The 26237-nt window shown below is 37.4% G+C and overlaps 1 protein-coding gene across 6 annotated transcripts; it reads left to right on the top strand.

Annotated features, from left to right (window-relative positions):
• The first annotated feature begins 9 nt into the window (after positions 1–9).
• On the top strand, positions 10–22554 carry CUNH11orf54 (chromosome unknown C11orf54 homolog). Of its 6 annotated transcripts, XR_004302017.1 has the most exons (10): positions 10–136; positions 4370–4550; positions 7308–7406; positions 10273–10346; positions 10532–10633; positions 11588–11764; positions 12923–13072; positions 19310–19426; positions 20418–20714; positions 21006–22554. XR_004302017.1 is itself a non-coding variant. In XM_032426109.1 (9 exons), the coding sequence occupies exons 2-9, from the start codon at positions 4496–4498 to the stop codon at positions 20589–20591; spliced, it is 948 nt and encodes a 315-aa protein (XP_032282000.1). In that variant the 5' UTR covers positions 10–136; positions 4370–4495; the 3' UTR covers positions 20592–22554. The 6 variants fall into 6 exon arrangements, 5 of the variants coding, with proteins under 5 accessions (XP_032282000.1, XP_032282003.1, XP_032282004.1 ...); XM_032426109.1 differs by having other exon boundaries at positions 20418–22554; XM_032426112.1 differs by lacking the exon at positions 4370–4550 and adding an exon at positions 9082–9147 and having other exon boundaries at positions 12–136; positions 20418–22554.
• Positions 22555–26237: the final 3683 nt, after the last annotated feature.

The raw sequence follows: 26237 nt of genomic DNA, 5'->3' as shown, positions 1-26237 counted from the left end.
AGACGCGGGGCGCCTTTGTGCCCGCCGCGAGGGGTGGGGCGATTGGCGGTGGGCGGTGCCTGAACGCCCAAATGCGGAGGAGGCGGGGTTGACAGACAAAGTCAGGATTCAGGTGCCGGCTTCGCTAACCTAGTAGGTACGTGGCATAGTCAAGAACCTTTCCAAAAATGACAAGAACAAATTGTGGGGCCAAGTAAACGGAGTGGATGTGAAGTGCGGGGAGTCAGCCACTCTTCTGTTTCCGGTGTCTCGCATTTGCTGAGCTGTCGTCGGCTTTTCTAAAGCCTTCGGGGGTGTGTGCGTGGCGGTGAGTGTGGCGGTGGCTGTGTTTTGTCGTGTCTACGTTTGCCTTCAAAAATCTCTTCTGTGTGAAACTGTGACAGGCTCATGCTTTGACCGTGACTCCAAATGTGTAACCTTTGTTCTGGAAGCCGGTGTTACTCCATAGCACACCCCATTCCCCTCTCCACCTTTGGACTTGTTTCGTTAGCTCGCTCTTTCCCCCCAAACTGAGGCTCAGCCTCCAGGACTTGGTTAACGTTATCCCAAGACACCAGCGGTGGATTTTTTTTTTCCTACGATTTTGACTCCTTAGTCCCCTGAACGGCCACTGAGTGTTGAAACAGTTTAAACTAGTTTAGTTTTGGTGGTTTTTTTCCCCCTAAAGGAGTTACAAAAAGGAATGAGCTGGTTTGATGGGTTCACTTTCAGACCTCTTGTATCATATGATAGAACCGTAAAGCTGCCTAGTCCTGTATAGTTAGTGTCATCCCAGGATTGAACAGACCTGGAAGGTAATCTGATCTCTTTACTCAATTTCGCTCTAAATATTGAAAAAAATTCCAGGCATAAAAGTCGAATCCTCTAGGCATCTCCACAGTCTAGGAAATACTTGGAAGCTCCAGGACGGGTAGGGCATGTCTTACTCACTGCCCTATGTGGGAGCTGGCCTGGCTGTGGAATTTGTGAGGCTCGGTACGAAATGAAAATGCAGGGTCCCTTGTTCAAAAAGCAGGGGGAAGCGCCACTAAAGGTGCTAAAATATGAGCCATCTCCTTTCTTCTGTAGTATCTCCTTTGACTTGTCATGGTGTTTTAACTTTCTGTTTTTAATTATAATAGCATGTTAATCGTGCTATTATTATGCTATTATTATTAATAGAAATTTGCTATTTGATACCAAAGTAAAGAAAAAATTTTAAATATAAATTATTAGCATGAGTTTTACTTCTTATAGCATGCAATGCCAGTTTTAAATACAAATGTAAGAACGGTTAACTCCTATGCAGAATGGATGAAATTCACAGTTCGTATTTCCTAGCTCATACAAACATGTGTTTTGTTCTTACTAGAACAATGGAGACTGCACAAAACCAACTCACCTGTATTTTTTTTTTTTTTCCATTTCTTGACGTATGCACATTCTACCAACACTATAGAATCCGGGGACTTTGAGTTTCGCAGAATTCCACAGATGGTGGGTCCACCAGATTTCTGTGCTCATGGGGTTTCACAAATGCTTTATGTGAATGAGGTAGCAAGGAATAGTGGTGGACATGCACTTTGCCCCTCGGCCTCTGGTCCTGCACATGCTCCATTGTCCTATTGGTCTTAAAAGTTCAAATATAAAGTTAAGAATTTCAGGGTGGTGACAACAGAGCATTAAACCAAATGCCATTCTGAGCACATGGCCCTGTGTCATTATACTAATGGCACACCCCTGAGGCCAACCCTATCCCAGAGCCTCATGAGTCTGATACACTGTAAATATTCAATAAATAATTAAGGCTGAACTGGTGCCCACTAGGAAGGCACTTGGACGACAGAACCACAGTCCTATCTTCAAAGAGATCACAGCCTAGGTGAAAGGAACAAAGCAAACAGATGATAACTCTGAGTGCTCTAAGATGGCTCTGTACAAATTCTTCCTTCTAGGAGCTGAAATGTGTCATTCCGTCACAAGTTAACCGTATGGTATAATGTGAGGAGTTCTGGCTTTACAGAGCCATTTGGTTTTGAATTATTTCTGCCACTTTAATAACTGAGCGTTCTCGAGTAAATAATATATTCTCTCTGGCCTATTCCTCTTTTGTAAAGTGAGAATTATAATATCTATTTGGTGTGAGAGGCTCTGAGAGAATGTAAAGTGCCTAACATGGTACCTGTTATAGCGCAGGCTGCCAATAAATGGTTATCAGCTTGGTTGCTGCAGTTGGCCTACCCTGTCAGGCATTGTCTCTGCGGCTCTGCTCATCCAGCTGCCTCCCCTTTATACTCTTCCCTTCTTTAGACCCTCCTTCTGGGCCACTGACTCCCAGCAATGGAATCTGGAGGGTAAATATCATGTGCTTCCTTATGGCCTAAAGCTGTCCTCCTAGAGCCACACTTGAGTTTATATTAGAACCTTTCTAACCCCCTTCTCTCATCAATCCAGCTTCAACCTCCCCTCCTCCCTCCCACATAAACACATTTAATACACACATTACCACACTGCCTTCCGGGCTGTTGGCTTTGCCGAAGTTCTACATTTCCAAACCAGTTATTCAACTGTAGCCTCCCGGGGTTGGACTTTGTTTTTATTTTGGTGGGGAAAGAAAACAAGCAAACAAAAAAAATCTGACTTTTTAAAGATAGCAAAGGGTGTAAAATTAGGATTGTATTTGAATTTAAACTTGTCTTTATTATTCCTACTATAAACAGAAATATCTAGAATGCTTTATTTTCCTCATTATAAATAAATACAGTATTGAGCAGATTTTGACATGTTCTTAATTAGTATTTTCTGATAAAGAAAATATAAGATGTTAACATTTAGAAAATCTAGGTGAAGAGTATACAGGAATATTTATACGTATTCTCTGTCCATCTGAAATTAATTTCAAAAAAATAGTTAAAATGTTTCATTCCTGAACAATTACAGATTATTCAACTGAAAGATATGCTTGAGATCATTGAAATATGATTATATAGGACTTGGGGCCCATTATCAACAGTTGATATTTTATTTGGGAGACTGATTATGCATATTGTGTAATTAAAGAATAATAAAATTTGGTATTTGATGAAGTACTTATGTGAATGTTAAGTCCTAAATGTATGAGATTAGCATGTTTGTGGAGGATATATTGTTTGAAATTATCATCAAAACCAGAAACCCAGGAATGCCTGGTGGCTCAGTTGGTTAAGCATCTGCCTCCAGCTCAGGTCATGATCCCAGGGTCCTGGGATGGAGTCCCGCATCAGGCTCCTTGCTCAGCGGGGAGCCTGCTTCTCCCTCTGCCTGCCGTTCCCCCTGCTTGTGTGCTCTCTCTCTCTCTCTCTGACAAATAAATAAATAAGATCTTAAAACAAAACAAAAAACCAGAAACCTAGTTTCTAAGAAACCTGTGAATCTTTGGAAAATTTTTTTTAAAAAGTGGGGGTGGGGGGATTTTCCAAGTGATATTGAAAGACCACCTTTCACTTACCAAGTAAGCTTGTATCAGAGACTATTGAGATTAATAATTAATGAGGTGTTCCATTAACAATTTTAATGAGAATCTGAATAGTGGTCTTAGAAACACTCTTAAAAGAGTTTTGCTTGCATTCTTTGTTGCAACTGGCTGAGAGTGGGATTCCCTGCCCACCTCACATTATTTTTGCTTTTTTTTTTTCCTTCATTTTATTTACTTTGCTCTGCTTGCGTACCTTATCACCTGAACACTTAAGGTAAGATACTAATCTCTGTATATATATGCCTACTTATTGTAAAATATGCTTAGCATATATTTTTAAAACATCAAACTATAATTGGTTAGGTTATCAGAATAATTGAACATTAAAGCTGCTTACCAAGAAAGTATTTTTATTTATTTGTAAGTAAAAGTAATAATTTGAATTTCAATAGCTACTCATTTGTAGAAGTTTGCATTTCTCTTAGTAATTTAAATTTTCTTTTATAAAAGTGATAGCCTAAGAAACTTGTTTAAGTTTTAGCCTAAATGTCAAATATAGAATAGAAAACACAAATTATCTATGAATTACTTGAGCGTCCTATACTGTTATCTACAACCATTTAAATAGTTACTTATAAACCTTAAAAACTACCTTTTGCTTCAGGACCTATGTTCCTTAGACCAACCATTAGAAAACTGCATGTTCGATCCACATATATGACTAAAGAAAATGAATCATGTGCCTTCTTAGTTTGGCATTTCCTTTTATCTATTTTAAGTGTTGACTTTAAAGTATCAGTATTAAAAAAAGGTTACTTGGGCATTTCTCACTTGGAATGTTAAATACTGGAAACTGTGGTTGCCTTTCTGTGAGGAAAGAAACATAAATGCCCTTTTGCCCTTTTTATATAACTGAACTCTTGTGTTCCTTTCCAGAGCAACAGCTGTTCATGCATGGTGCACAGGAACTCTTGTGATCATTAGCCTACCACAGGCAAACTCTTCTGGTCATTAGCCTACCATAGTTTTGTCTGTATATCCTGATACCTAAAGAAGAAAGAAATGGCTTGTGCTGAGTATTCTTTTCATGTGCCAAGTCTTGAGGAGCTTGTTGGAGGTAAATACAATAATAACTTTGAGTTTTTTTTTAATTATTCTAAGGAAAAAAATTTAAAAATAAAAATATTCTAAGATATGATTTATGCAATAGTATTTCCATTGCAGAACTTATTTTCCTGGGGTGCCTGAGTGGCTCAGTTAAGTGTCTGCCTTTGGCTCAGGTCATGATCCCAGGATGGATCCCCGCATTGGGCTTCCTGCTCAGCAGGGAGTCTGCTTCTCCCTCTCCCTCATTTTCCTTTTCGATATCTCTTTGTACTTTTTTAAAAAGATTTATTTATTTATTTCAGAGAGAGCACGTGCGCACGAGCAGGTGGAGGGGCAGATGGAAAAGGAGAGGAAGAGGGAAAGAATCCCAAGCCGACTCTGCCCTAAGTGGCGCTGAGCCTCAGGCTCCATCCTGGGACCCAGGAGATCCTGACTGAGCCAACACCAAGAGTCAGATGCCCAACTGTCAGAGACACACAGGAGCTTTCGTATTATTTTTATTGAGAGAGTCCAAAATTATGCCCCCCTAAAAAAACTAAACTCACCATTTGAAGATTCTTGTTAAGATACCAGCTTTACAGAGTGAAAACGAATATAGTAATCCAAGACTTAAGTATGTGTGATGCCCACAAAGTCACACAATTTGAACTTTTTACCAGTTACAATATTCTTAAATATATAACCTACTGTGGTATGTTAATCATGTCCCTAACATTACTACTCTTTCCCCTTCTCCTGACATGATAGACTGCCGATGAACTTGCTTAGATTTCTCTGTCTCCATATATTTTTATGCATTTCCCCTTGTTCGAACAAGAATTTAAGGCAGCTTCACAGGATTAATTAGGAGGAGTGATAGATAAGAAAAAGAAAATAAGGGCGCCTGGGTGGCTCAGTTGGTTAAGCGACTGCCTTCGGCTCAGGTCATGATCCTGGAGTCCCAGGATCAAGTCCCGCATCGGGCTCCCTGCTCAGCGGGGAGTCTGCTTCTCCCTCTGACCCTCCCCCTCTCATGTGGTCACTCTCTATCATTCTCTCTCTCTCTCTCAATAAAAAATAAAATAAAATAAAAAAATTTTAAAAATCCAAAAAAAAAAAAAAGAAAAAGAAAATAAAAATAGGAATATGAAATGAAGCCAGGAATAGTACTAACCCAAAACCGTATAGCCTGTCAGAAAGCTAACATTTATTTGACAACCTTTAGATTCTGATAGTACCTGTAAAACCAGCCTTTTCAAAGTGCACCCATCCTGATAGTTTGTCTGTCTTCCTGATAAGGTTGAAGTCACGAAGTGTACTTCGGTTTTGCTTGGTTGTGGCTTTCTTCTTCTAACCTTCCTATTTTTTCCTAAATTTAGGTGGCAGCTAGTAAACAATCTGTATCACTAGTATTCTTTGCTTGTATTTCTTTTCTGTCAGTCTTTCTGTCTTCCCTGATACGATAGGACAGCTAGGAATCATTTCTTTGAGGGCCTTTCTACATCTATCTTCTCTTGTGTGTTTGTGTTTTATGTTCTTTCTATATGTACAGATTATATTCAGTACAAAATAGAAATGGAATCTGAGTTTTTTGGCTTAAAATTTATTTTCAGTTTTACAGAAAACCCTAGAGCAAGAATTCGGTCTCTGTAATTGATAAAAAATAGATTTTACTATATTTCTACATGCTGAAATCTTTTTCTATTTATAAGTCTGCAGTTGTTAGTTTAGGGAGGGGAATTTTCCAGGCAACTTGATTTCTGTTTTCATATAGCTAAAAGATCTGGTGTGGAATGTCTACATGGCTAGATTTAAGACGACTTTATGTTTTGGAGAATCTGATTCTATAAAACCTAAACTAATGGCTGACCACTCCCAGAAAAATTTTTATGGAAACTTATCACCCTTAGAAGTACATTCCTCCTGGGGTACCTGGGTGGCTCAGTTGGTTAAGCATCCAACTCTTAATTTCGGCTCAGGTCGTGATCTCAGAGTCATGAGATCGAATCCTATGTTGGGCTCCGCACTGGGTGTGGAGACTGCTTAAGATTCTCTCTCTCCCTCTCCCCATCTCTAACAAAAAAGAAAAAAAGAAGTACATTGCTCCTAGATTTATTATGTCACTACCATCCAGATTGAGATATAAAATATTTCCGGCATCCCAGAAGACCCCTTTATTTGCTTTTCCAGTCAATATCTCTACCCCAAGAGGTAACACTGTTCTGACTTCTGTCACCTTAATTACTTGATTCTGAAGTATATATAAGTGAAGTTATATATACTCTTTTGTGTCTTACTCCTTTTGCTCAACATTTTCTCAAGTGTCAATGAAATTGTTGCATGTAATTGCTTACTTTCTAACCATTTAAATATATACATTTCAATAGGTCTTTGGAATTCTCTCCCCAAAAGGTAGGTAGTCCTCACCTTAGTGCAGTGTTTATCTTCAATGGTTTAAATCTCTACAGATTTATAGTGATTTTTACGGGGGTATTTGATATTACACATGTGATTGTGTCTAATGTCTAATTATATTCATTAGGAAGAACATTTCACCGCCCCCCCCCCTTATTTTTTAAGTAAGCTCTACATCCAACCTGGGGCTTGAACCAAGATCAAGAGTCACTTGCTCTACCTACTGAGCCAGCCAGGCGCACTCCTCCCCCCAACTTTTAATAATACAAGTTTAGATTGGAAGCATGATACCCAAAATGTTGAGGGAAGATTTGATATATGGTGGCAAATTTTTACCTAATGTTAAAGAACTTTTTTTCCTTGTCTTTGTCAGTTCTGCAGAAGGGGCTAAAGGATAACTTTGCTGATGTCCAGGCCTCTGTGGTTGATTGCCCTGATTTGACTAAGGAGCCATTCACCTTTCCTGTGAAAGGTAAACAATTTTTGCAATTCACTTTTTTCAGTCCTAATCTTTTTCTGAAATGAGAATTATTATGAAGGGCCATCTTAAATAATCTACAAATAAAGGATATTGTCCCTAATTGTAGACTAAATCGTGCTGAATTTCTGTGCTGTTTTCTTATATTGAGCAAATTTCATTTTATACCCTTGTGGGAAAATATTGTTTTATGCACTTTTGTTATTTTCACAGGTTACATAATAGATATTCAGTAGCCTAGAATCCTTGATATCACATGAGAGTTTTGTTTTTAACTAACAAATTCCAGCTGTCCACAGGACATCTCCGCCTATATATGCTAAGGACAACTTGAGGTCAGCATGTCAAAATTTAGCTCATTGAAGTGACTGTTATAGAAACATAAATTTTTATGTTCTAATTTATTTATTCAAGACCAGCAGTGATCTTAAAAGCCTTGTATTTGAATCATCTGAAAAACTTATTTGCCAAGTGATCATCCAGCCAATGTTTAAAGTAAGAAGGGAAATTAATAATGGTCGAGTAAATATAATTTGTATGATAAACACCTATATTTGATGTTTTCATTTTTACAGTAATACTGCAAGGTAAGTACTAGCCCCAGTCTATAGATGAGAAAACCGAAGCTCAGAGAGGCTAAGCAAGCTCAGTAGTAATCATAAGCAGGATTCAAATCCAAGTCTATCTGTTTCTAAAGTCTGACCTTCTCCCATTATACCCTACTGTGATGAGCAGTTTGAGATAAACACTCACACTCACTTCCTCTTTGATTATGTAACTGACATCTTTGTTAAAAAGTAGTTTTACACGGAAGTCCTGGACTCTGCTTCTTTCTCTGCCACGTACAGGTTTCATTACCCTAGGTAAGCCAACTAATGTATTTGGGCCTCAAATATATTAAAATGGAGAGATTTGGCTTTCATGTTCCTTTTGGTCTTTCCAGTTTAAAGTCTTTGATTTTAAGTATACCTGTAAATTCTAGAAGTTTTGTGTACCAGATGGCAATTTCTCGTTGTACCTTGAAATCATTTAGCATTATAGTTTTTTATAGCCATGATTCTTCCAATTATAAAAGTAATCTATTCCCCCCACTAAATAAGTAATTAATTAGTTAAAATAAAATTAAAAAATCAGAAAACACAGAAGAATACAAGGAAAAGAAAAAATGGTTAATCTTAATTCTGTCATCCAAAGAATTTTCTAGTCAATAATTTGTAAGCCTTTAAATTGCAACACTAAGGAGGCTAGATATGTATGCTTATATATGAATGATCTTTCATAAATGTAGTTAGGTACTTTCTACATGAACTGGCCTTACTGAAGTCACCAGTGACTTTGGTACGTTTACTAGTATTTTCTGATCTCTCACATATTTCATAGTACCCAGCCATTGATGCCTGACATTTTCTCTCCCCTCGCCTTGGTTCTTTTGCCTCTTCTTCCTTGGTATCTTTCCTAATTCCATGTTCTTTCTTCCTTATTTTTCCTAGCTCATTTCTCTTTCTGGCAGGCTCTTAAATCCTGACAGAATTTTCTAGAATTCTTTCCTTAGCCTCTTCTTCTATACAACCTCTCCGCATTTTTCCATCCACTCCTGTGGTTATAAATTACTACTTGGATACAAGAACTTGAAATCTGCACATCTCACCTCAGTCTCTCTTTTTCTTAGCTATGGATCAGTAATTCCAGCTGTCCACAAGACATCTCCGCCTATATATGCTAAGGACAACTTGAGGTCAGCATGTCTAAAATTTAGCTCATTCCTTCACCATAGTTGCTTATTCTCCCTTGTTCTTTTTCTTAATTTCCTCTTCTCCATCTCTACAGCCAATCATTTTTAGCTCATTACTTGTCTTTTTCCTAGACTATTTAAAATCGTCCCCCAATGGTTTCTTTCAACTTCAACATTACCGGTGGTGCCTGGCCAGCTCATTTGGTAGAACATCTCAGGGTCCTGAGTTCAAGCCCCATGTTGGGGGTGGAGCCTACTTAAAATTAAAAAAAAAAACAAAAAAACAAAAAAACCCCAAAACTGAAAAGACAACTTCAACATTACTATCACTTATGAGAAAGATTCTTATCCATGAGTAATTTCTGCTGATCCCATAGAAGACATTTCTAAAATCCCTAATTATAAATGGGATCTATAAAAATTTTGTACATCTACCTTCTGCATAACTGAAGAAATAGAGCAATTTTATCTACTTTACTTTGTAATAATGTTAGTATGAAACTGACAAGACTACTTTTTCTCAAACAAAAGGTAATTAATTTCCACTCTACATTTCAAAAAAAAAATGTACCTTTCCCAAATTGTGTCTAGCTGTACCTATGATGTTAATTAAAAATGTAAGTAGAAAGTTCCCAGCATCTGAAGTTATCTCTAATTACTTGCATTTCTATAAACAACCTTGGGAATAAACAACTTTGATTTCCCAGTATGGATTTCTCAAAGAGTTAATAACTCAAACAGCAAAATATTCTATATTAAAATACAATTTTAGCCAACTCCCCCCACCAAAAGCACAGATTTTTAAAGGAAAAGGTCATTACAGACTAATTCTGGAAATCTCATCCCATCCAAACTTTGGCTTCAATTCTGGCCTTGCTCTATTACCGACATTCTGTTGCCTTTATGCGACCAACTATATCAAGTCATTATTATTTCTGACAATATTAGAAACACAAGTAGTTAGAATAGGATAGCAATCATAGTTACTTTCGTCTTCCAACCCCTGCTACTTGTAAAACTGTGAGAATGGAGAAGTTATATACTCTTAATAAATTAAATTAGTGCCTTCTGGCATTTTATACTTAAGTTAGATGTTTTGCCTATTTTTAAGATGACTTTTTTTTTTAGGCATCTGTGGGAAAACTAGAATTGCAGAAGTAGGAGGTGTGCCTTACTTATTGCCTCTTGTAAAAAAAGAAAAAGTAAGTGTACTTTTACTCTTCACATTCACATGAAGATTATAAGAAATTGGGTTGATTCCTCTTTTTATTATTAGAAGATCCATTGACCAATGTGGCAAGGAAGTGTTAATGGACTCAGTCAAAAAAAGAAAACCAAGAGATTTGTATGAGTTATCATTTAAATAATATTTTTTCTTCTTGCATAGGTTTATGATATAAATAAGATTGCAAAAGAAATCAAGCTTCCTGGAGCTTTTATTCTTGGAGCAGGAGCAGGCCCATTTCAGACTCTTGGGTTCAATTGTGAGGTCAGCATACATATAATTATTTTATTTTATTTTATTGATTTGACATTTGGTTTACCTTTTTTCTTTTATTGCCCTATCAGAAATTATGCTTTTTGAATGAATTATAAATACGCGGTGTCATCTTTCTTTACAGATTTGATACTGTTTGATATAGATTTGGACTATAGCATATGCTCTAACTATAATGGAGCACTGACCTTTAATTTCAGATATTCTTAGGGTATATACTCAGTGTTAGATGAGTCTGAAGTCCTAATATGGTCTGCTGAGGACCATGGATTGTGAAAGATTTTAATCATTACACATCAGAGAATTCCTAGCTTCACTCTAGATCTTTCCTTTTGATATGAGAACAGCTTTTGATCAGAAGATGAATGGAATAATTAGTGATTTCATTAATTCCCTCTTTCAGACTAAATAGTAAGGACCTACCCCTGTGGTATGATGATTATTTACAAAAGGTACTATTACTGTGTATGTTAGTATATTTACAACATAAAAACATCACTGTTTCTTCACGTCTCTTAAATAGAAGAGTGAAGGACCTCTTTAGACTGCCCATCCCCTCACCTCTTCAGATGTGATCATTAGTCAATAGTCTTACAAGTTCTTTTGTAGAAAGATTAATATAATTTACCTAGTGTTCAATATAGAAAAAAAAGTTTAAAATCTAAAGTCAGACATTTTAAAGCACAATTTACAATGTTATAGAAACACTGTAAGAAATACTGTAAACATTTTATAAAATATTTTTTCAATTTTTTGATGTTTATAAATCTTTAACATTTTGAATCTCAAATTAAATATTTCATACTTCATGTTTTCTTACTAGGTCCTGAAAATAAAATATCTTAAGTCAAGGAGAAGATATTTTGTTATGTTACTCAAATATTCTCTTTGCATATTGATGCCAGGGTTGACTAATTTACTTTTCTTATTTACTTTTCTTTTCAGTTTATGCCAGTTATACAAACAGAAAGTGAACACAAACCTCCAGTGAATGGAAGTTACTTTGCCCATGTTAACCCTGCAGATGGAGGGTGCCTACTAGAGAAATACAGTGAGAAACATCATGATTTTGGGTGTGCATTACTGGCTAATCTTTTTGCCAGTGAGGGTCAACCTGGAAAGGTGATTTTTTTTGTTCACAAAAACACAGTATTCTCCAAAAGTTCTCAGACAGCTAAAAAGTTGAGCTTTTATTGCCACAAATACAGTTTTCTTAAGAAAAGTCAAAACTAGCTAAGTCAAATTTCTTTAAATAACCCAGTAATCTTATGAAAGATTACTATGGTACTATAGGCAAGGAGAAAGTCTTATTTAAAACTGAGGTTAGAATACTTAGTAAGCGAAAAAAAAAAAAGAATACTTAGTAAGAGTACCTTTTTTTCTGAAATAAAAGGTAACAATATTCATGTGGGGAGTGAGTCAAATACATGAACCATTCAGTTGAAATAAATAGATAGTGCCTACCTGTAGTTAGTCTATAAGTAATTTGTTCATTCCCGATGGATCAGATATTGGTTGACCTAGATAGAAATGGTGGTAGTAAAATGTTATAGCAAGGAGGAGGGAAGGAAAATTAATGCTTCACTTCATATTTACTTCCTGTTAGAACACAAAAAGATGATTACAGTGTTAGCAGTTGTGAGAACTCTCAGATTTTTAAATAGAGGTAGCTACTTTAGCTACTTTGAGAAACAAGGTAGTGAATTAAAAAGACTTGATTAAGGAGTCCTTGGGTGGCTTAGTTGGTTAAGCATCTGATTCTTGATCTCAGCTCAGGTCTTGATCTCAGGGTTGTGTGTTCAAGCCTTGCGATGGGCTCCATGCTGGGTATGGAGCCTACTTTAAAAAAAAAAAAAAAAAAAGACCTAATTAAGTGGAAGTAATACAAGTCCAGAATTTTAAGGGAAAGGAAAAATGTAATCACTTTCTCTTCCCATCTAAATTACCAGAGGTTAACCCCTTTAAGCCAGGAATTCTCAACTTTTAACCACCTTGATATATAAAGATAAGAATCTCTAGAGCTCAGTGGAGGACTTCACTGTAACTCTAAGAAAGCACGAATAAGACTTATTAGAGTGAATGACAGCTTATCATATATATAAAATATATATCATTAATCAAGACAGGATTGAGACATCTCACTCAACTTCTATGTGGGTGTTCTAAGCAAACAAGTGAATATTTGCTTGATGGCATTAGATTATGTGTTTCACTTTGATAGTTATTCACATAGAATTTTGCAGCTTAGAACAATGGTATGCATATTTATGTCCTCTCTAGGTCATTGAGGTGAAAGCCAAAAGAAGAACTGGAAAACTTAACTTTGTGACTTGTATGAGACAGACTCTTGAAAAACATTATGGAGATAAACCTGTAGGGATGGGAGGTACTTTCATAATTCAGAAAGGAAAAGCGAAGACTCACATAATGGTAAGGGCCTTTGTGTATGTGCGTGCATGTGTATGTGGGTATGTATGTGCACATACTGAAGATCTTAGGATTTTTTGCTATACATTGAGAATTCTACCCTTAGAGACACCTGAATACTTTTACTATGATTGTATTACTTTAAAACTTAAATGACAAACAATGCTTTAAATCACACTGTGAGATAATATCTAAGTAGGGTCCTTTTTTCATGTTAATAAATTAGAACTTTCTTTTCATTGTGTTTGTTTTTAACATCTAGAGAGATGTGAGTATAAGCCTTAGACATGGATTATCATTTTTATTGCCAGAATCCCAAACTCCATACATAGATTTTGCTATTAAGACGGTTGTGGTGGGGCACCTGGTGGCTCAGTCAGTTGAGCATCCAACTCTTGTTATCAGCTCAGGTCATGATCTCAGGTTGTGAGATCGAGTCCAGCATTGGGCTCCATGCTGGGCATGCAGCATGCTTGGGATTCTCTCTCTCCCTCTCCCTCTGCCCCTCACCATCCCTCCCTCTCTCTCACTCTCTCTCGTTCTCAAAAAAAAAAAAAAAAAGATGGTTGTTGTTTTGGGGAAAGGACTCATTATGAGAATTATAATCTTATGGGCTAATTGCACAAGTTTGTAAGACATTAAGAATGGAATACTATATAAAGCAAGACCTAGGACATTCAGGTTTTAAAATAATTTTTTGGAATGAATGAATGAATAGTATAAAAGTCATTAAACTTAATTTCCTTTTCATTTTATCAGTAAAATCACCAAAAAATGTTTGGTTTTAATGTTTTTTATCCTGATAATTTTATTTTTTATTGTATTTTTAAAAATATTTTATTTATTTATTTTAGAGAGAGAGAGTGAGAGACAGAGAGAGCATGTGTGCGAGCAGAGGGAGGGGCAGAGGGAGAAGGAGAGAGAGAACCCCAAGCAGACTCCGTGCTGAGCGCAGAGCCCAATGTGGGGCTCAATGCCACGACCCTGAGATCACAACCTGAGGCGAAATCATGAGTCGGATGCTTAACCGACTGAGCCACCCTGGCACCCCATCTTGATAATTTTAAATGGCGAGCCAGCTGATTTTGCAAAGAAAAACACAACATTGTGAAAATACTTAATTTTCCAAATTATTAAAAACAGAATTATAGATAAATCTATTCGTAAATACCAAATAATTATAGGAATTTTAAATACGCAAGTGTACAATACTTCATCACTAACTACGGGCATACCCCGTTTCATTGTGTTTCACATTACTGCGTCCCACAGGTACTGCATTTTTCCTAAACTGAAGGTTTGTGGCAGGACTGCGTCAGGCAAGTCCTTTGGCACCAATTTTCCGACAGCATTTGCTCACTTCCTGTCTCTGTATCACATTTTGGTAATTCTCGCAATATTCCACACTTTTTCATTATTACATTTGTTACTGTGATCTGTGATCAGTGATCTTTGATGTAACTATTGTAATTGTTTTGGGGCACCACGAACCACATCCATATAAGATGGACAGCCTAACCAGTAAATGCTGGTCTGTTTTGACAGTTCCACCAACCAGCCAGTCTCCTGTCTCTGTCCCTCTCCTTGGGCCTCCCTGTTCCCTAAGACACAACAGTATTGAAATGAGGCCAGTTAATAACACTACAATGGCCTCTAAATGTTCAAGTAAAAGGAAGAGTTGCACTTCTTTCACTTTAAATTAAAAGCTAGAAATGATTTAGCTTAGTGAGGAAGACATGTCAAAAGCCAAGAAAGGCCAAAGGCTAGACCTCTTACCCAAATAGTAAAGTTGTAAATTCAAAGGAAAAGTTCTTGAAGGAAAATTAGAAGTGTTAGTCCAGTGAATACACAAATGATAAGAAGCCTTATAGCTGCTGTGGTTAAAGTTTTAGTGGTCAGGATAGAAGATCAAACCAGCCACAACATTCCCTTAAGCCAAAGCCTAATCCAGAGCAATCCTATAAAAGGCTGAAAGAGGTGAGGAAGCTGCAGAAGAAAAGTCTGAAGCTAACAGAGGTTGGTTCATGAGGTTGAAGCTGTCTCCGTAACATACAAATAGAAGGAGAAGCAGAGCGTGCTGACGTAGAAGCTACAGCAAGTGATCCAGAGGCCTAGCTAAGATCATTACTGAAGGTGGCTACGCTAAACAACCGATTTTCAGTGTAGACAAAACAGCCTGCTATTGGAAGAAAAACCATCTAGGACTTTTATAGCTAGAGAGAAGTCAGTGCCCGACTTCAAAGCTCCAAAGGACAGGCTGACTCCCCTGTTAAGGGCTAATGCAGCTGGTGACTTGAAGTTGAAGCCAGTGCTCATTTACCATTCTGAAAATCATAGGCCCCTAAGAATTATGCTAAATCTACTCTGCCTGTGTTCATCAATGGAACAACAAAGCCAGATGGTAGCACATCTGTTTACAACATGGTTTGCTGAATATTTTTAGCATACTGTTGAAACCCACTGCTCGGAAAAAAAGCACTCCCTTCATGCTCATTGACAATGTACCTGGTCACCCAAGAACTCTGATGGAGACACACCACGAGATTAATGTTTTCATGCCCGCTAACACAACATCCATTCTGCAGCCCATGGATCAAGGAGTAATCTCAACTTTCAAGTCTTATTATTTAGGAAATATATTTCATAAGGTTATAGCTGCCGTAGATACATGGCAGCTCAGGGACAAAGTTGATTGAAAACATTCTGGAAAGGATTTACCATTCTAGATGTTATTAAGAACATTTGTGAGGGGCACCTGGGTGGTTCACTTGGTTAAGCATCTACCTTTGGCTCAGGTCATGATCTCAGGTACTGGGATCGAGCCCCCAGTCAGGCTCCATGCTCAGTGGGGAGCCTGCTTCTCCCTTTCCCTCTGCCTGCTACTCCCCCTGCTTGTGCACGCTCTCTGTCAAATAAATAAAATCTTTTTTTTTTAAGATTTTATTTATTTATTTGACAGAGAGAGACACAGCGAGAGAGGGAACACAAGCAGGGGGAGTGGGAGAGGGAGAAGCAAGCAGGCTTCCCGCAGAGCAGGGAGCCCGATGAGGGGCTCGATCCCAGGACCCTGAGATCATGACCTGAGCCGACGGCAGACACTTAACGACTGAGCCACCCAGGTGCCCCAATCAATAAAATCTTTAAAAAAAAAAAAAAAGAACATTTGTGATTCAAGAGTAGAGGCCAAAATATCAACATAAATAGGAGTTTGGGAAGAGTAGATTCCAACCCTCATGGATGACTTTGAGCGGTTCAAGACTTGAGTGGAGGAGGTCACTTCAGATGTGGTGGATATAGTGAGAGAACTAGAATTACAAGTGGAACCTGAAGATGTGACTGAATTCCTGCAATCTCATGATAAAACTTTACCAGATGAGGAGTTGCTTCTTATGGATGAGCCAAGAAAGTGGTTTCTTGAGGTGGAATCTACTCCTGGTGAAGATACTGTGAAGATGGTTGAAATGACAACAAAGGGTTTAGAATATTACATGAACTTAGTTGCTAAAGCAGCTATAGGGTTTGAGAGGCTTGGCTCCAGTTTTGAAAGTTCTCCTGTGGGTAAAATGCTACTGAACAGCATCGCATGCTACAGAGAAATCATTAATGAAAGGAAGAGTCAATTGATGTGGCAGACTTCATTGTCTTATTTTAAGACATTGCCACAGCCACCCCAGCCTTCAGCAACCACCACCCTGATCACTCAGCAGCCATCAACACTGAGGCAAGACCCTCCACCAGCAAGAAGTTTATGACTTGCTGAAAGCTCTGATGATTGTTAGCATTTTTTAGCAATAAAGTGTTTTTAAATTAAAGTATGTACATTTTTTTAGACAAAATGCTACTGCACACTTAAAAGGCTACAGTATGGTGTAAACGTCACTTTTATATACACTGGGAAACTAGAACATTCATTTGACTTGCTCTATTGCGTATTGACTTTATTGCAGTGGTCTGGAACAGAACCCACAATATCTCCAAGGTATGCCTGTAGTTACCATAATGTACATCATATCTCTAAAACTTACCCATCTCATAACTGAAAAGTTTTTGTACTGTTTGAGCAATACCTCATTTTTCCCACCCCCAGCCCCTGGCAACCACCATTCTAGTCTTTCTCTAAGTTGGACTCTTTAGGTTCCAATAAGTGATATCATGTAATATTTGTCTGTGTGTGGCTTATTTCACCCTGTTCTCCAAGTTCATCCATGTTGTCACAAATTGTGGGATTTCCTTCCTTTTTAAGCCTGAAAAACATTCCTCATATGTATATATCACAATTTTATATACATGCACACACATATATATAATTAAATCACACACACACACACACACACACACACACACAATTTCTTTATCCATTCATCCACTGATAGATATACCCAGAAGTGGGAGAAGTGGGATTACTGGATCATATGGTTCTATTTTTTGAGGAACTTCATACCATTTTCCATAATGATTGTACCAGTTTACACACCTACTAATAGCATACAAGTGTCCCCTTTTCTCCACATCCTCGCCAACACTTGTTATCTCTTGTTTTTGTTTTTGTTTTTGTTTTTTTGATAATAGCTATCCTCACAGGAGTGAGGTGTGATATCTCATGGTTTTGATTTGCATTTTCCTGATGATGAGTGGATATGAGCACTTTTTCATATACCTCTTGGCCATTTGTATGTCTTCTTTGGAGAAATGTCTAATTCAGTTCCTTTGTCTGTTTTTTAATTGGGTTGTTTTTTTGCTATTGAGTTGTATAAGTTCCTTGTATATTTTGGATATTAACCCCTTATTGGATATATGGTTTGCCAATATTTTTTCCCATTCCATAAATGGTCTTTTAATTTTGTTGATTGTTTCCTTTACAGTGCAGAAGTTTTTAATTTGATGTGGTCCCACTTGTTTATTATTCCTTTTGTTGCCTGTGCTTTTGATGTCAAATTTGAGAAATTATGGTGAAATCCAATGTCATGAAACTTTTCCCTTATGTTTTCTTCTAAGTGTTATATTTTAGCTCTTACCATTAGGTCTTTGATCCATTTTGAGTTAATTTTTGTATATATAAATTAAGGGTCCAGTTTCATTCTTTTGCACATCAATATCCAGTTTTCCCAGCACCATTTTTTGAAGACTATCCTTTTTCCATTGAATGGTCTTGATACCCTTATTGAAAATTATTTGCTGTATATGCAAGGGTTTATTTCTGGGATCTCTATTCTATTCCACTGATCTTTATGCCATTGTCACTGTTTTGATTACTTGTAATAACTTTGATATCAGGAAGTATTAGACTTCCAACTTTCTTTTTTCCCTCAAGATTGGTTTGGCTCTTCAGGGTCCCTTGTGATTCCATATGAATTTTACGATGGATTCTTCTCTATTTCTGCAAAAAACTTCTTTGGGATTTTGATAAGGATGGCATTGAATCTTTAGATCACTTTTGGTAGTATTAACATCTTGACAATATTAAGTTCAATTCATTAACACAGGATATTTTTTCATTTATTGGAATCTTTTTATCCTATTTTTTTAAAGATTTTAGAGAGCGCACATGTGTGCGCGTATATGAGTGGGGGGGGGGAAGGGAGAGGGAGAGAAGCAGACTCCCTGCTGTGCCCTCAGGGCTCCTTGTGGTGCTCCTTGCTGCCCTCATAGTGGGGCTCCACGGGGGCGGGAGGCTCAAGGGATCGATGGGGGGCTGCAGATGGGGCTTGACTAAGGGCTTGATCTCCAGACCCTTAGATCATGACCTGAGCCGAAATCCAGTTGGTCACCCAAAAGACTGAGCTACCCAGGTGCCCCTATTGGAGTCTCTTTAAATTTCTTTCAGCAGTGCTTTGTAGTACAAGTTTTTTGCCTCCTTGATTAAGTTTATTCCTTAGTATTTTATTCTTTTTGATGCTTCTACCAATTTCTAATGCCTTGCTTCCCCCCGCCCCCACCCATCTACTGGTAGCAGTAATGAGATTTAAAATTAGGATGAGGATATATTTCCAGGAAAACTGAGAGGCTATGAAAAATAAAAAGATAGTAATAGATTCATTCCTTCATCCATTCATTTGTACATTTTAGGTTATACACTTGATTGGTGATCCTTTTGAAAACTAGGGTATGTAATTTGTTTTGATTCTAAAAATAATTAAATGTATAAGAAGGCTTAAATTTTTAACTTCATGAAGTTATATATAATTTAAAAGTTTAATTCTCAATAATATTCTATATATTTAGAATGATCTTTTATTGTAGCCCACAGAATTTTCTTCCTGCCCACTGAACTCTGATGAAGAGGTGAATAAATGGTTGCGCTTTTATGAGATGAAAGCTCCTTTGGTTTGTCTGCCAGTTTTTGTCTCCAGAGACCCAGTAAGTTTATGTCTGTCTTCTATATTGCAGTGTCATACAGTGATAATGCTTAGTTTTTAGGATAACACTTTTGTGTTGTTATTTAAGAACTAGGATAGTCTCCAGAATTATCATGAAAGATAAGGGAGCAGGTGGCTAACCAGCCCTGCGAGTTAGGCTGCGCAGGTTTTACTTTTGGGCAAATGAAGGCACAGGTATTTTATTTTATTTTATTTTATTTTATTATTATTTTTTTTAAGGCACAGGTATTTTAAATAACACCCAAAGTCATGTTATTAAATAGTAGAATCAAGACCAAGATTCAAGTATCCTATCTTATTTGTTGCTCATTATACTATTATTATCGTCTAATATTATACACTAGAAAAAGATATAATATAGACCAATTCAAAGAAAGTATCTACCAGAATACTGACTAGTCATATTTTCTTGATCTAATGATTACATACATGTCTAGTAATTTATCCTTAAATATATTCAAAAGTATGTGAAATTATTAGTTAAAAGGTTAGTCATGAAAGCATTACTGTAATAGAACTGGAAATAATCTAAATGTCAGTTGGGAAGTGGTATGTGAGTACAACAGAATGCCATGTAGGTGTAAAAGGAAGAGGAAGCTCTTTTATAATCTGATATACTAAGATCTCAAGCACATTGTTAAATGAAGAAAAGTAGTATTCAGCACAGTATGTACAGGGTGCTACCATTTGAGTAAAAATTACAAAAGTATATATTCCTGGAAGGATATATAAGAAACTGCTTACACTGGTTGCCTGCAAGGAAAGGGAGTAAGTAGTAAAGGCAGGAGATGGAAAGACACATTTTAATGAATATATCCTTTTTCACCCTTTGAATTTTGAATTAAGTGAATATGTTACTTACTTAAAAAAATAAAAACTATTGTAACGTTAATAAAAAGGTCTCCCTCCCCCTCAAACAAATCTATCCAAAATAATTTGAATACTGACAGATAGCTTGTCTGTTGTCCTAGGGGTTTGATTTGAGATTGGAGCACACTCATTGTTTTAGTCATCATGGAGAAGGTGGACACTACCATTATGATACTACCCCAGACACAGTGGAATATCTTGGATACTTCTTGCCTGCGGAGTTTCTGTATCGCATCGATCAACCAAAAGAGACCCATTCATTTGGGCGAGATTAAATCAAGTGAAACAGAAATAATTAACTAAAGCTAATTAACTAACTCATTAATTGATACTACTATAAAATCCAATGGAAATGATGTCACTACTTAAATCCCATTTTTTTGGCCTTTAACTGAAAGGTATGTTGACATTTAAACTCTATTATTTCATGGAACTATCTTAGAGATTTTTGGAAACAAATATACGTAATGAAAATGTTCTTCATTATTTTTTTATTCTTTAATAACAACAGAATCATGTGATTTATTCCTACTGTCTACTGGCAATAACTTACATTTGTATAACATTATTAAATTTTTCAAATTAGTCTCACAACTCCTAAGTGGATGTTTCTGGGTATTAGAAAAATAAGTGTTGCAAATGTTGATAGTTGTTGAATCTTAGTACTAAATTTAAAAAATCCATTTCAGAAATCAGAGTATACTTTTTTTCATGGAATAAGGTGGGCAGAGGAAGCAACTTTACCCCTTTTGGTGGGGTTGAACCATACTCAGAAGTTTGCAGTTTGCCTTTCACAAACACTGGCAACTAGGTGGTGGGCCATGATGCTGCTGCCTTTGTTCAGCTTGCCAGGTGGAAGCAGTTTGTACCTTATGGGTTATTTGCCAGAAGGAAAGGGAAAAGAAACAGCATCAAAATACAGCACTGAAGTGAGTATACTTTAATTTACAAGTGAAGCTATTGCTAAACATGACCACTGTCCTTTGTAAAATAAAAAATTATACTGTTTTACTGATTGTAATTATTGAAATTTTCCTCGATTATTCTCCTATAATAATCATTAGTCAGAAATCAGCTATCTAATCTTAATCTTGCTAATGCTAACCATGTGTAAATTTAGGAGTTCTTTAATACCAAACACATACTAAATCTTCAAAAAATATTTTTTGATTGTCTTCTTTGGATGTTACCTATAACATGTCCTGTGAGTATAAACTCCTAAATATTATTTTTAAATAAGCACCAGTTTGAAGCAAAAAAAAAAAGTATAAAAATGTTATGCTCACAATATAATGTTTCTTTTTAATATCTTACCTCCAGACAGAAAAAAATATTACTGTTTATTGGTTTAACAAAAGCGTATTGGACACCTACTCTGCCCACTGGAATGTAAGCTCCATGAGGGTAAGGGCTTTGTTTACCAGTGTAGCACTAATGCCTTTAACAGTGCCTGGCCAAAGCAGGCATTCAGTAAATATTTGTTGAATGAATGAGTGTGTGGAAGATTATGCCAGATGCTTCAGCAGATGCTGGGCTCTATCATTCAGTCATTTATATAGTGGGGGAAAACTCACAATAAACAAATATATAATATGACAGGTGGTATTAAGTCCTATGAAGAAAAATAAAGCACAGGATGGACTGTAAAGGAGGATGCTATTTTGTTGTGTCCATCTCACATGAGACAGGATGAACTCATCACCCAAAATTCAGTTTGGATGTCGAGAAGGAAAAAGTCACACACACCCCACAGGGTATGAAAGGATTTACTGCTTGCATAAGGAGGCTTTCTAGGGAAAGCTGGACAGCTCCCAAGCAGATCCAAAACCGGCTTGAGAGAACAGGGAAAGGAGACTGGCTTGGGGTTTTTATGGTGGTGAAGGGTTAGGGCCAGGGTGATGATTCCATATGCAGTTTAAATTTCCCACAAGTATCAAAGAAGGAGCAGCCAGGCTTATCAGCTTGCTCAAATATGGAGCAGAATGGGAAGAGGGAGGAATAATGCTTAAAAGCTGTCAGCAGTCAACATAAAAAATGGAATCAGACTCTTTATTACACATTTTATATAGGGAGATCAGGAAAAGACTCTGATAAAGAGACATTTTAGCAGAGACCTGAAAGAAATGAGAAAGTGAATCATGAAGTTATTTGGAGAAACATCCTTCCTGGCAGATTTAAAAGTCCAGAGGCAGGAGGGGACTTTGTATATTTAAGAAAGAGTAGGGTGCCTGGGTGGCTCAGTTGGTTAAGTGTCTGCCTTTGGCTCAGGTCATGATCCTGGAGTCCTGGGATCGAGTCCCACATTGGGCTCCCTGCTCAGCGGGGAGCCTGCTTCTCCCTCTGTCCTTCACCCTGCGTGTGCTCTCTCTCACTGTCTCTCTCTCAAATAAATAAATAAAATCTTAAAGAAAAAAAGAAAAGAAACAGTAAGGAGGTTGTTGTGAACAAAATAGGATCCCCTGATTCTATGCAGCTAACACCTAGTGTATGCTCTAAGAAGCAGTTTTGTAAGTGCTATGTATGTATTTACAAAGTTATATGTTAATGCCGTATTCACTTTAAAATTAGAAATATGATGGGGTACCTGGCTGGCTTAGTTGATAGAGCTTGTGACTCTTGATCTTGGGGTTGTAAATTCGAGCCCCTTGTTGGGTGTACAGATTACTTAAATAAAATATTTTAAAAAACGAAATGTGACAAGTATGCCTAATCATCAATGATTGAGGTTCTAGCCAGGAAAAGCAAGCAAGCAAGAAAGAATAACAACTGAAAAGGGAGGAATTTTGGCAGAAAACATGATTGATTCTTAAAAAACCCAAGAGAGTTTATAGTGGAATTATTAGACTGAGTTCAAGAAGATTCTAAAATATAAAATCAATGTATAATAATAAGTTGCATTTCTTCATACCACTAAGAAATAGTTAAAAATATAAATTTGAAAAAGCTATCAATTACAATGTTATCAAAAGTACTTTAACAAAGATTATATATAGTCATCATGGAGAAAATTATAAAACTGTTGAAAACCTAAAAACATGCAAAATAAATATATCTAGGAAAATACAATATCACAGAAGCATCAGAAGCATTTCTTGTCAATTCCATGCCAGTCTAATTCCAGTAGGGCTTTTCATAGAACCAGTTGATTCTAAAATATGGGATAGCAAAGGGCCAAGATTAAACAAAGATTTATCAAGACAGCAAGGTCAGGGTATTTGATATATAGATACCAAAATTTATAAACTTATTAAAGTAAGAGTGTGGTTTTGGTACAGTGATGGACAATCAAACCCAATAGAATAGAAAATCATTTCCAGTTTCTGTTGAAACCGTTTCATCCATTTTCATCTAACATTATTGATCAGTTATTTTAAAGTTCTTGCCTACCATCTCCAATGTTTTGATCATCCATGGATACGTCCCTGTTGTTTTAGGTTTAGATTATCAGTCACTCTTGCCTGCCTTTTTACATATCTACAACTACTACTACCATTATATGCTGGATATTGTGTGTTCTAGGTATCTTCCACTGATGAGGGTTTCTACCTTTCTTTTGTAAAGTAGATAAAGTGAGAGACTGATTTCCTCAGTGTAATCAGAGATTGAGCTGGGTTGGGTTAGGGTTGCATTTTAAATAAGACTCAGGCCACCTCTACTTACAGCATGTTATTCCATGTGTTCCTTGAAGTTTAAATTGAGATCCTAGCAGATCTCTGTCTCCTCAGCCTTGAAAGATGGTGGGGGGGTTCATTTCTTCCCTTAGGAAGACTTGAGCTCCATGAACCCTCAAAATCTGACATAATTTTCATAGAACACTTCCCTTTAAACGGGACTTAGTCTCATATATCTGAGTCTGCAGAAGACTTCACTCTGTTTTTTATACTTAGATCTTTAATTCAATTGGAATTTTTATTTATGGTGTGAGATGGGGGAATGTAACTGGATTATTTTCCATATGTGACAGATTGTTGGCCTTGTTCCTCCCTTTATCCACACCCCTTTTCCTGCAACTCTGCAGTTCCTCCAACTGAAAAGAGTGTCCTCTCTCCCATCCTTGACTTTTAGGCTTGGTCACGGGCCATGTGGATGTCAGACATGTAATGCAGGCAAAGCTTCCCTCTTGTACCTCTGGCATCACCATAAGAACATACCCTGAACAGCTTGCTAGTCCAAGAACAATGAGAGACACGTGGTACAGAGTTATCTGAATGACCTGTAGCCCTAGATCGTGAAGTAGAACCCACCAGCTGAGCCCAGCCTAGATTCTGATTCTCAGGTGTGTACCCTAACCCAGATGAGATAGCAGATGCCAGGGCCAAAATGCAGAAGGACGAGAACCTTTAAAAGATGAAATAAGAAATACGATTAAAATACTTAGCACAGTGATGGGCTCAGATAGAGCCAACGATAAATACTAATCAAATTTTAAAGGTTGTAAAACCTTTTACAAACTTATAAAGAATACAGTGGTTCTCAAACATGATTGTGCAAAAGAATCCCTGTTGAGCTTGCCAAAAAATAGGTCTCTCTTGAAAATTCACATTCCCAACACACATTGTTTTGGTAGAGGGTGACACCAGCACAATCCTATTTTCCTAAATACCTTAGGAAAGTAATTCAAAAACTTAAATACTATCTTGGTCAGTATAAAACTTGAAAAGACTCATGACTGATGTGGGGCCACAAATGATCAGAAAAGAAGTCTTGAGGGGCACCTGGGTGACTCAGTCAGTTAAGCGTCTGATTCTTGATTTTGGCTCATGTCATGAACTCAGGGTCATGAGAGCCCTACCTCGGGCTCCTTACTAAGCATGGAGTCTGCTTAAGATTCTCTCCCTCTCTCTCTCTCTCGTTCTCTGCCCCTCCCCCCCACACTCTCTGTCTCTCTCAAAGAAAGAAAGAAAAAAAGAAAAGAAAGAAAGAAAAAGAAAGAAAGAAAAAAACTCTTGAGACATTTTCTCTGCAAAAAGGTGCTTTTTTTATAGCACGGGGACAGGACCTGTGGGCAGGAGCTGCACTTCTGTGTGAAGCTGGTGGTTCTAAACTTAGTGCTCAAGGGGGAGGGGACATGTGGGAGTATTAGATCATAAATGTCTTCTTCAAATTTCTACTTGTAAAACTACGTTTGCAAGATTTCTCTGGTGCTTATCAATCAGCTCCATATTAACTATGGGTGAGATGTAAAGGCAGTCAATGAGACCCTCTAAGAATGTGGGGGGGGGGGCGCCTGGGTGGCTCAGTCGTTGGGTGTCTGCCTTCAGCTCAGGTCATGATCCCAGGGTCCTGGGATCGAGCCCCGCATCAGGCTCCCACTTGGCGGGAAGCCTGCTTCTCCCTCTCCCAGTCCCCCTGCTTGTGTTCCCTCTCTCGCTGTGTCTCTTTCTGTCAAATAAATAAATAAAATCTTTAAAAAAAAATGTAGGAGGGGTGGGGGAATGGGTTAGCCCGGTGATGGGTATTAAAGAGGGCACGTATTGAATGGAGCTCTGGGTGTTATACACAAACAATGAATCATGGAATACTACCTCAAAAACGAATGATGCAATGTATGGTGATTTACATAACATAATAAAATAAAATTTAAAAAAAAAGAATAGAGTAAGAAAAAAAAAGAATGTAGGAGCCAGCACCTGTTTGATCCTTATCAAAGCTATGCAGGCTATATAGGTCAGCCTTTTGGGCTGATGGTAAACATTTTTCTGCTTCTATCCCTCATCAATGATAAATGGGTGCCTGGGTGGCTCAGCCGGTTAAGGGTCTGCCTTTGGCTCAGGTCATGATTTCAAGGTCCTGTAATTCAGCCCCGCATCAGGCTCCCTGCTCAGCAGGGAGTCTGCTTCTCCATCTCCCTCTGCTGCTCCACCCAGCTCATGCTCTCTCTCTCTCTCCCCTTCTCAAATAAATAAATAAATCTTTAAAAA

The sequence above is a fragment of the Phoca vitulina genome, unplaced genomic scaffold (genome assembly GCF_004348235.1).
Source record: "Phoca vitulina isolate PV1807 unplaced genomic scaffold, GSC_HSeal_1.0 scaffold34, whole genome shotgun sequence".
Taxonomy (NCBI): domain Eukaryota; kingdom Metazoa; phylum Chordata; class Mammalia; order Carnivora; family Phocidae; genus Phoca; species Phoca vitulina.
The sequence above is the reverse complement of the archived record's forward strand: the minus strand, read 5'-3'. Positions and strand labels throughout refer to the sequence as shown.

Bases quoted from the DNA above. Each gene is read 5' to 3' on its own strand.
- CUNH11orf54 (XM_032426109.1), top strand. From the start codon at position 4,496: ATGGCTTGTGCTGAGTATTCTTTTCATGTGCCAAGTCTTGAGGAGCTT. The intron at 4,551-7,307 runs GTAAATACAATA...TGTCTTTGTCAG, and splicing joins TCTTGAGGAGCTTGTTGGAG to TTCTGCAGAAGGGGCTAAAG. The intron at 10,347-10,531 runs GTAAGTGTACTT...CTTCTTGCATAG, and splicing joins CTCTTGTAAAAAAAGAAAAA to GTTTATGATATAAATAAGAT.